The 11144-nt window shown below is 51.3% G+C and overlaps 1 protein-coding gene across 1 annotated transcript; it reads right to left on the bottom strand.

The window, feature by feature from the left end:
- Window positions 1-2762: 2762 nt before the first annotated feature.
- On the bottom strand, window positions 2763-10757 carry lyl1 (LYL1 basic helix-loop-helix family member). The gene is made up of 4 exons (XM_062546947.1): window positions 9972-10757; window positions 6696-8362; window positions 4104-4198; window positions 2763-3761 (listed from the first exon to the last, which is right to left on the bottom strand). Exons 2-4 carry the CDS (start codon window positions 7604-7606, stop codon window positions 3145-3147), a joined length of 1623 nt encoding a protein of 540 aa, XP_062402931.1. The 5' UTR covers window positions 7607-8362; window positions 9972-10757; the 3' UTR covers window positions 2763-3144.
- Between the last annotated feature and the right edge of the window lie 387 nt (window positions 10758-11144).

Here is an 11144-nt window from a genome sequence, read left to right as displayed (position 1 = left end):
AGGGTTTGTGGGGGTGGACGGGCTTAAGCAAGCAGCCTGTGTGTGTGTGTGTGTGTGTGTGTGTGTGTGTGTGTGGAGGTCTGAGAGAACCTCAACGCACACACACAAACACCCACATCCCTGCTTTGGCTTCACCACTTTGCTGTTTTCACAACTTTCTCTCGCCTTTTTTCCCCCCCGCTTTCGGTTGTTTCTTTCCTCCCCCTTTTCACGCGGCGGTTACCACCGCAGATCCCCCTCAGGAAGCTCGTTGGCCGCCGATGAGACAGCACTAACTGTAGCCATTTCCTGACCACCTGATACGCTGCAGCGGGACAGCCAAGCTAGCCCACCACTGGCCCGTTTGCTCTTTCCACACCACAACAACACCACCCTCCGCAACACCCCCCCCCCCGCAACACCACCCTCTGTTACCCCCAACCCCAACCACCCAACTGCCCCCCACCCCCCGCGCCCCGATCTCCTCTTCCCAGCCTCGCCCTAACCTTGCTCCCCAGACTCCCGACCTTCCACTTGACCCCTGGGCACTCTGCGTACACACAGCTGCACGGGGTGCAAAGGGTAACAGTGTTCCGTCTCTCTCTCTCTCTCTCTCTCTCTCTCTCTCTCTCTCTCTCTCCCTCTCTCCCAAACAGCCATGAAAGCGGTTGTGGCGGCCATTTTTTATTATTTTTTTTAACTTGTTTTCCACCCGCTCCGGTTCTCACGCCGCTGTCATGGATCAGCAATGTCCGGCCTGCGCAGGACGCTAATTTTTCACAGCAACAATGTTCTTGTTTTTCCCTTTGAAATTCTTCTCCGTTTTCCCACTGTTGCCCACCGCGCGTGGAGACCTCGGCTTGGGAATTTGATACGTTTTAGAAGAGCCGCGCGGTCCTTTGTGTGCCGTCTCGTCTCCCTCTACAGGTCACCGGGCGGCCTGCGTCTGAGCTGAGGAGCGCCCGGCGTGACGGGGGAATTTCCCCGAGTAAAGTTAGACGCGAAACAATGCTCGCGAGGAAATGAGGGTGATGGCGCATTCACGCAATCCGAGCCGCGGTGTCGTGTCGTGCTGGAGGTGTGGTCGCCCCTGTCCAGTCCTGGACATCCCCCTCGGGACCCTCCGCTGCCCTGAGCCATCAGCGTGAACTGAATAATGGCCCCAACAGCACAGAGGAGCCCTGCCCAGAGCTGCAGAGAAGGCCTGAAATAAAACCACCCAAAATAGCAGGCCCCTTTTGGCTATAGGTTATCAACACACACACCTCATAGCCCGACCTCGACAAGAGACAGGGCGCTAATTTTAGACAACCTTCACTTATAATGACAATTTGGATTCAGTTGGAATTAAGAATCATTTTGATTCCTTTCATGGAATATTAAGAAGTTTCTGGAGCGTATTCATAACTGTTATAATAATAGAAATATTACAACACATTGACTGAGTGCTTTGGCAGCCAAGCATAACATTAGGAGTGAGTTACTAACCCTTTGTGTTGGGGTTCGTGTCAGCCATGCATAAGTCAATATCTACTTACTACATAACTCTATTAAAGCAACACTAAGCACTTTTCCTCTGTCGCATGCACGCTATTTGTTTATCCAGCAAATAGCCACCCATGTCCACCCAGACAGACAAGGTAGAGAATGTTGGATGATTTTATGAAAGTATGATGTTTTGTGACATCGAAGCCAGTCAAATTTGTAGTTTCTTATGTCTCATTCCATCAAACCACAGATACGCTACCCGTTTTTGTAAACGGACAAAGTGCGGTTATAGCCGATAGAGGGTCGCGAAGCGAATTTAGAGGTGCCGTTCACCCTTTTACAAGTTGATGAACCACTGATGATTTTGGAATCATTATTCTAAGGTACAAAAAACTCTTCAGTGTTGCTTTAAAAGGATTATAGGTTATGCATGCCAATCAGCTTGAGAAGTGAAAAACACCATTGGCTATGTCGTGAGAGGGTAGATTACACATGCCAATCAGCTTGAGAAGTGAAAGACACCACTGGGTTTTGTCGTGAGAGGATATTCAAATGGGGAACAGTGTTGCTCACTGATCATTTATTTCTTCAACTTCTACAATGCTGAATGTCACAACATCCTCCCAGTTTGGAGATGTTACTTTTTTTACCCCAATTGCTCACATGAAAAGTAAAAATTAGAGAACCTCAAACGTGACAGTACACGTGTAAATGATGACTCTGACACATTAACATGCTCATGTTTTTCTTCCTTTTTTCCCAGGCACATCTCAAGTCAATATGTGATAAAATGCATCTTTTGCAATTATAAGATTGGAGTAGAACATAGAAATGCTACCTTGCCCCTCGACTACGTTCTGAGAAATGTCCCTTTGGTCAAGTAAATGTTGCGTGGTCAACATGACAGGGATGTGGGCTATGGGCCAAACATGAGCTCCAGCTCAGAGGCCACACAGTGTTGTTCATTTCTCTACCAGAGCTTATAGAGTCAACTGACCGATTCAAATATGTACAAACCTGCATTGGAAGAGTGCATCATGAACGCTTTTGCTTTTTTAATGTTTCCTTTGCGTTGGAACAATGATTTACCTTTGAGGTAATTAGAAAACATTCCTGTGCATTAAATGTATCTTGGTGTCTCTGACTAAAACACAAAATATAAAGATCCATAGAATGCACAGAAATAAAGGGATACTTTATCTAAATGTGCCTGTACCACACTGCATTACAGTACAGTATGTGTGTTCGCCAAAATGTGATGCAAAACTTAAAAAAAGACTATAATTCACAAATGGTTCATTGTTATGGAGCCTGGCAAAAGGAGCATGATGGGAATTTATTTTCTACTGAGGTGGGATTTTTTTCTATTGTGTTCTTTTGTGTTCTTACATGACTCACGATAGAAGGAAAACAAGCATTATGGTCAACTGGATGCCATGAATCAACAAACACAACAACTGAGCTGAACACACTGAACACACTCAACAACCACCAGCTATACATAACAATAACTTCAAAAGGTCTCCCTCTTGAGCACACACAAGCACACGCACACACACACACACACAAAAATATCCACAACAACAGTGACTGTGTCCATTCTGCCCACGCGCGGCCACTTGTCAGTTTAGCGTCCCCTGGTGTCCAGTCTGTGGGTGTACGGTGGCCCGGCGGGGGTCACCGCTGGTGGCTGGAGATGGCCACCGTCCGGATCTGCTCCTTGACCTTCTCCATCATGCCCCCCCCGCCGCCCTTCAGCCCGCCGCTCCTGGGCCCCAGGCTCTCCTCGCTGTCCGTGTCGCCGTAGCAACTGGAGCCCGGCGACACGCCCAGCGCCATGACGGCGTCCGAGTCCCGGTCGCACAGCGCCACGGTCAGCGCGCCCCGCGCGGTCACCTGCGGCAGGGGGGCGACGAGCAAGCGCTCGGAGGACGAGAGCTCGGGCGCGCGGCCGCGCTTCAGTCCGCGCCGGGCGCTCTTGACGCCCTCGTCCGCTCCTTCCTCCTCCTCGCCCTCCCCTTCGTCCTCCTCCTCCTCCTCCTCTTCCTCCTCGTCCTCCGCGCCGTCCTGCGGCGGGCCGGGCCGGTCGGCGGCCTGGTCGTTGAGCAGCTTGACCAGGAAGTTGATGTACTTCATGGTCAGGCGCAGGATCTCGTTCTTGCTCAGCTTCTTGTCGGGCGGGTGCGTGGGGATGAGCTTGCGCAGCTCCGAGAAGGCGCCGTTCACGTTCTGCTGGCGCCAGCGCTCCCGGCTGTTGGTGAACACCCGCCGCGCCAGCTTCTGGGGAGGCCCCACTACAGGTACACACACACACACACACACACACACACACACACACACACACAACACACACACACACACACACACACACACACACACACACACACACACACACACACACACACACACACACACACACACACACACACACACACACACACAGATGAATATAGACACGAACAACTGCAGGAACTCACTTGAGATACTGTAATCTATGTCTACATACTGTGCATACAGCATACACAGACAGCATTCACACACACACACACACTCAATATCATGCTCACACACACACACACACACACTCACGCACTCAATAACATGCTCCCACACACACAATCATAGACATTACATACCATCAGGGAGCTCCATTTCAAAGTGGGACGATGGTCTCCTCTTGATGCGGTTATTAGCGAAGATCCCAAAACCTCCAGGCGGACCCAGGAACGAGCTGAGACAAGACGACAGGAATGACAATGAGCACAAAGAAAGTTGGAGAGTCGGTCTATATGGAACTAGACAATCGGTCTGTACAGCACGGCAGACAATCAACTGGGAGGAATCAAATCAACCCCCCTTCCTCTCTCGCACTATAGCAGAAGCTGCAGAAATAGATAGCGATGGCGCTCGCGCTGCGCTCCGTTGTTTTGAAGACCCCTATCGGGCGGCGTAATTGCTCCCGTAACAAGGCGCCAACGACTCAATCCACCCGGATGATTGAGGGAAGGGGAATCCATAAAGCCCAATTATCCGGGATTTGATGATTTCCGGAGGCCTGATTGAGCGGCCATGCCGCGAGGAAACCTGCCTTCATTAGCACCCGCGGCCTGCAGGAGACCAGGCACGACCGAAATAGATCCACCCGCCAGATCAGACAGACAGACATGCAGACAGACAGACAGACAGACAAACAGACAGACAGACAGACAGGCAGGCAGGCAGGCAGACAGGCAGACAGACAGACAGACAGACAGACAGACAGACAGACAGACAGACAGACAGACAGGCAGGCAGGCAGGCAGACAGACAGACAGACAGACAGACAGGCAGGCAGGCAGGCAGGCAGACAGACAGACAGACAGACAGACAGGCAGGCAGGCAGGCAGGCAGACAGGCAGACAAACAGACAGACAGACAGACAGAGACAAACAGTGAGGGAAGACAAGTTGCATGTCTCTCAATGGCTAAGTAATTGTCTGTGTTTGCTAGCGAGCAGAAGTGGACCTGGTGGTGGTGGTGGTGGTGTGTGTGTGTGTGTGTGGGGGGGGGTATTTAGTAGGAAGCACTCTTGTGCAATCTGTGGGGGTCATGCGACGCAGTTTCCTCTTGCAGGTGGTTTGTGAGCCGGCGGCGTGGTCATCAGTGAGAGTGGGCCTGTGGTCCCCGCTCTGCTCTCTGGGCATATAGCGGTTTCAGGCCTGGGGACACGCATCAGTGGAGGCATCCGGCCCCCCTCAAACAATCCCCCCCCCAACCCCCCCAACAACAATTAACAAGCACCAATACAAACACTTGCGTGGGCGAGTGGATTTTGACACGTTAGATGGTGAGGGCACACATGCTCTCTTTTACGAAGCGCAGTTTGGAGTCTTTAGACTCTAGTTAGTTTTAGTTAGTTAGCTAAATTAGTTAGTAGTAGAACTGTTGTATTAAAGCGACATGGCACACGTGACCGTGGCGTTGGTAGCAGATATCTCCATGGCTGTGATTACCTCCGGTGCCATATTGCCATATTGCTTCCCAATCATCCTACAATTGTCCATGACAGTATCTGCATGAAACCAATGCTACTGTCACTGGTGGCATATTGCTTAAAGTATTGGGGTCTATGCTCAGTGTGTGGTGTGGTAATGCTTATAGTAGAAAGTTATCTGTGTGAGTCTGCTCTCTGTCTTGCTAGATGTTACGCTGTGGCCAGATGTTTGTCGTGGTTGGTCCGAGCGCTGGTGTGGTTGTTGTTTATTCTAGGTGCTGTGCTGGCTTAGGGTTCTAATGTGACACGACCATCTCTCTCTCTTCTCCTAACTATAACAAGACAGCGCAGGACAAACTTCTTCGTGTTAGATAATGGGCAGCCATCTTGCTTCGTCTCATGTAATGAAATGCATCCTCCTCGCTGTGAGGACGGGGAGCCATTTGTGTGTGTGTATTGAATTATGACTCGACATTAGCAGGCCTAGGAGAGTAATGAAGTGTACAGATGGATTTAGACAGCAGGACTCCTGCTGCAGACGCCATTCATCACGACATTACGCTGAGCCGCGCACAGCTTCCATCTCACTCATCTGGGCACTTCCTTCATTTCCACACCATAAAGTACACAAATGGTACACCCAGAGTATTCGAGCTCAGTGTGTATGATTAGCGCCCGCTCGCAGAGCTCTGTCGAGACCTTCTGAAAGAAAACCTCATTTTAGATCATTAACTTCTCTGTCTCACCATGCACTTATATCCCACACACGGAACTGGCCCTCGATTGGATCCTACCCTGCCACCAACTCCTATTAGAAATACATTTCAACTTGTTCAACTGTGAGAGCCCTAGCCTGGGTGAACCCAGATGAACCTTAGTTAGTACATTTGAATTTGCGCAGCAGGTCAGTCTGGAAAACATCCCATTGACAATTGATTTGTTTACAAATAACCAAAACCCCACCAAAGGAATGGTTATTTTCATTTGAACTGAGTAGAGAACTACACTCAAAACCTTTGTTTACAGGAATGATGTCTTTGCTGAACTTCCAAAACAATTTGGTAAAGAGTTGAATTTAACTCAAACCAATTTAAGAGCACTGGTGCATTAAACGTCAATGGGATCCTTTCCAGACGGATCTGCGAAGCAAATTCAAGTTTGCCAACAAGTTTGTTTGGGTTCACCCAGGCTATGAGAGCCCGGAGTGTTCTGAGTACAGAACCTCAGAACACCTGTGTGCAGGTGTGTCTCTCACCTGTTGAGGAGGTGGTACCCCCCGGACAGCATGGGTCCAGAGGGGAGCATGCCCGAGGCGGACCCGGCGGCGGCGTTGGACCCGGGCAGGGCGCTGAGCTGGGTGAGGCGTCCGTCCAGGGGCCCGTGGGGGAGGTTGGGGATGGGGCCGAGCGTGGTCAGCTGCGGGGGCGGCAGGCGGAGGGGGGGCAGCGGAGGCTTGCTGTGGCCCAGGCTGATGACCGGGATGTTGGGCGGGAGGGCGAAAGAGGAGGCTGGCGCCAGGGATGGGGTGGACGAAGAGGGCGAGGAGGAGGTGGAGGAGGTGGGGGTGTGGGTGGAGGTGGAGGTGGAGGTGGGGGTCAGTGTGCGACTGTGGGGAGAGGTTACAGTCACTTTCCGCTCGGCTGTGAAAGGCACCAGGCTGGGAGGAGGAGGAGGTGGAGGAGGAGCAGGAGGAGGAGGAGGAGCAGGAGGAACAGGAGGAGCAGGAGGAGGATGAGAGGCTGCCATTGTCATTATTGTCTGAGGCGACGCGTCCGGCTGGGTGTCCATATCCTCCTCCTTCCTGTCCAGATCCTCCTTCACCTCCTTCACTTCCTCCTCCTCCTCCTCCTCTTTCTTCTCCCGCTCATCCATCGTCACGGCGACGGGCTCGGGCGTGGACGACGGGGCGTCCGGGCGGCCATCTTGCACGTCTCCCCGGCTCCCTCCGCCGTTGGGCATCGGCGGACTCCCACCCTCGCCGCTGTCCCCTCCGTCCCCTCCGTCCCCTCCGCTGCTGGGCGTGCTGGGCAGGCGGTGGACGCTGCGCGGGGCCGGCGGGGGCGAGAGGGGCGACAGCAGCACGGAGCACACCTGGGGGCTCGGGGAGCGGTCACTGCCGCCGGACGCGGCCACCGCCGCCACACTGGGCTCCAGCTTCTCCATCATGGTGGAGCTCCTCCGGGGGTTGTTGGCTGGCCAGGTGCCGGCCCTCTCTCCCGCTCCCTCTTGATGACGGCTGCCCACTCCTGGTCACTCACACGCGGCCAGACGCAGAACTCCTGGTCTGAGACCTTCGGCCTCCCGTGTGTGTGTGTGTGCGTGTGTGTGTGTGTTGCGACTCCTGATGGGCTGATTAGCTCCCCTGGCGAACCCAACTGCGGGGTCAACACACACTCCTTCTGTCTGAGCGTCGGGGTGTAAAACTGCTCTCTCTGTTGGCGTCCGAAGCGCTTCCCTCCCGGCTGTGAGGGGGTCAGGAGGGGGTCACATGGGGCGAGTCGCTCCGCCCGCGCCGCCGGCCTCAGCCCGCATGGTCACATCCAAAATGGTGGCGGTGGCGGGAGAGGCTCTGAGCGCACATTAATTAGACCAATCAGGAGCAGGCGCGTGCGGTGGGCTGTGCACTGACACCTGTTCGCCCCGAGCCAGAGACCTCTGGGGAGGAGAATCACTGAAAGCAGGAGGGAGTCGCTAGAGCGTGCGTATGTGTGTGTGTGTGTGTGTGTGTGCGTGCGTGCGCGCGTGTGTCTCCTCTTGACTCCTGTCTCACAAGTGTCGGAGCTCCCGCGAGAAGCACGCTAGACAAATGATCAATGGAGCGGTGAGTGCACTCTGAAGCTGAGGACGAGGAGAGACTTTCACAGTTCTTTGTGCTCCGTGGGTGTGTGTGGATCATGGGGATTTCAGAGGGTCAGTCCACATCTGTGGTCACAAAAAAGAGCAAGTAAACCCATGTGTGAAGGGTGAGGTCCGCACAATATCTTTTTTGCTTTCAAAGTAGTTACAGTCTGAACATGAAATGAAAAGGCTGTGTAGAACAGTCTAAAGATATGAGATGACCTTTTGGGGGAAAAAAGGTAAAAAAAAACCCAATAAACTACTCTGAACAAATCTGAACACACATAGGGACCATTTCTTCTTAAACATGGGTCTTAACCTGAGAACTAAAAAAAGACTCCTAAGCTTACAAATCCAGCACAACAAAAGAAAATGTCCACATGGAAGACTTTCCTTTGCCACCAAAGAGAAATGAGGTAAGCGGTGGCACAGGAATTCGCCCTCCCTGTCTCCCTGCCTGCCTGTCTACCTCCCCGTCTGTCTGTCTGCCTGCCTTACTGCCTTGCCTGCCTGCCTGGCTGGTTCCCTGTCTGCCTGCCTGCTCGCCTGCCTTGAGTGATTCATGACCGGCTTTAGCAAGCGAGCTCCTTCCCCTTTTTCTCTCTCACATGAAAAAGCAGTTCAGCTCCAGCCAGTTTCCCCTTTTTGTTTGTGTTTATAAATACGGTCTTTATCGTTTGAGCTGCACAGAGGCTTGACCAGAGTCTGAGGTCGTAGGTGTATTATAAAAAGAGCGCGGGGACGTCTAGTCAGCTGGTATGGGTACAGTTACAGCACAAGGCCTTCTGAACAAAAGGCTGCATGTGCAACTCAGTGGCTATAAATATAGACCCTTTTAGTTTCACACTATAGATCATAATAACTGATCATTTTATGCATTATATTCTATAGCAAAGTGAGATAAAGAATCAGATTGTATGTATTGTAAAATGTTGTGTAGTTGTTTTTTAAGAAGCTCTTCAGTTCATCACTGCTGTAAAAAAAGAAATGAACTTCTGGGACACAAAGGCCAACTATTGCTTTGATTGGAATGTCATGAAATGGCACCACACTTTTGTGTACTGTTTCTACATGTTTCTTCAAGCTTTGTTTTCATCACATTAGATAAGATCCACTGAGGACTACTCCTAACACTTCCTAAGGACTGGGGCTCTGTATAGCCAAAGGGACAGCATATTAATTGCTTGAACATATCTAATCCAGATTAGAGTGACGGATTATGCCATTTGTTTAGTAGATTATCAGCAGCGTGTACTTACCCATCACTTTGTCCTCATTACACAGGGAAACATTTGATGACCTGATGTTTGTTTTAATTGGGAGTGCTCTGCACTGACTGAATACATGAACTCAGTATTGGATGGCTATAGTTCTCATATTGGATGGCTATAGTTCTCATATTGGATGGCTACTGTATGTTCAGCACATGCAGAATGCGATGCATAACTCTTCATACTGTTATGGTCATTAGATAGAGCTATGACAATAGCCTGCCTACTCAGATACTCTGTTATAATACTCCATTATGTCATTGTCATGTCTTTGTTTGTATTGTGTGCTGCACGATAAAGTAATTGAGGAAAATTTACTATTTATTCAAATATCTATCTATCCCTAAATTGTAATTTTCTTCTATTTTGAGAGGTCGTTCTTAAGTCATGTCACAAATGACCATTTCCATGAAAGTACTTACAGAGTTTGGTAGGGGGCAGGTCAGTCATTTGTCCTGCTGGTGTCTTCTCTTCTCTTCTCTTCTCTCTCATCTCTCTGAGTGTTTCTCTCTCCTTCTCTCTCTCTCCCTCTCTCTCCGTGTAGACTCCTGTCCTCCTCGCAATACCTCTTCCTTCCCGGCCGTGTCCCTTGTCCCTAACCAGGGTCCTGTGATTCCGTCCGGCGATATGTCCAGTTACTGTCCTCGCACAGTCCTCCCGGAAGTGCAGTCCAGTTGAGCTCAAGTGTAGTGCTCAACGCAGTTACCCGGAGCGAACCTTCCTCTGGCTTCAGTCTACCAGGCGATCCAGGGGACAATTCCTCACCGTATAGCCACTTCTAACAGTGTTCTCCTATTGTGTGGAATCACCAGAATTCCTATAAATAAAACGGCACAGGAATACCACTGATAGTAGTATTAAGAATACTTCGCTCGTCCCGGGTTTCAGTCCTACAATCCTGTGTGTTCATCCACAAAATGTGGCGTTGTTGCAAGGTGATGCTTACGCCTCCTCATGTCACTCTCTCTCTCTCTCTCACTCTCTCTCCCTCTCTCACTCACTCTCTCTCTCTCCCTCTCTCTCTCTCTCTCTCTTTCTCTCCCCTCCTCCTCGGGTTAGTTTCAGGGCTCCAGTTGGCTACCCGTTGGATGGAGCTGCTGTCGGTCTGAGTGCTGGAGAGAGGGAGCCGTGTTGCAAGGACAGTGTTCCGCTCCCTGCTGGACAAGAGGATGTACTCGCACAATATGGTGAGCGCTGATAAGGGAGTCCAACGCCGCCTGTGGACCCCAGATAAGGAAACCTCACCGCCCCACCACCACCACCACCACCCACCCGCAGCACCTCCAACAACCACCCCCACCCACCCCCTCCTCCGCCTTCACCCCCCTCTCCTAACACACACACACACACACGCTAACAGACACACACGCTAACAGACACACGCAGACATACATACGAGGCTCCCTCCAACAGTATGGTCAATCCTAGACTATAAAGGTTCTTGGATCGCTACCAGAAGGAAGCCATGCTTACATCACCACTGAATAACACCAGAGGCGCTCGTGCACGCACACACACACACACACACACACACACACACACACGCATATGCGCGCACACACACACACACACACACACACACACACCATCAGAAG

Source organism: Sardina pilchardus, chromosome 1, assembly GCF_963854185.1.
Source record: "Sardina pilchardus chromosome 1, fSarPil1.1, whole genome shotgun sequence".
Classification (NCBI taxonomy): Eukaryota; Metazoa; Chordata; class Actinopteri; order Clupeiformes; family Clupeidae; genus Sardina; species Sardina pilchardus.
This window is presented reverse-complemented; position numbering and strand designations above follow the sequence as displayed.

What these genes read in the sequence shown, in the direction of transcription:
- lyl1 (XM_062546947.1), bottom strand. Translation starts at nt 7,606, where the DNA reads ATGATGGAGAAGCTGGAGCCCAGTGTGGCGGCGGTGGCCGCGTCCGGC. An exon ending in GGGTACCACCTCCTCAACAG is followed by an intron (nt 4,199 to 6,695) that starts GTGAGAGACACA and finishes GTCTTGTCTCAG; the next exon opens with CTCGTTCCTGGGTCCGCCTG. An exon ending in TGAAATGGAGCTCCCTGATG is followed by an intron (nt 3,762 to 4,103) that starts GTATGTAATGTC and finishes GTGTACCTGTAG; the next exon opens with TGGGGCCTCCCCAGAAGCTG.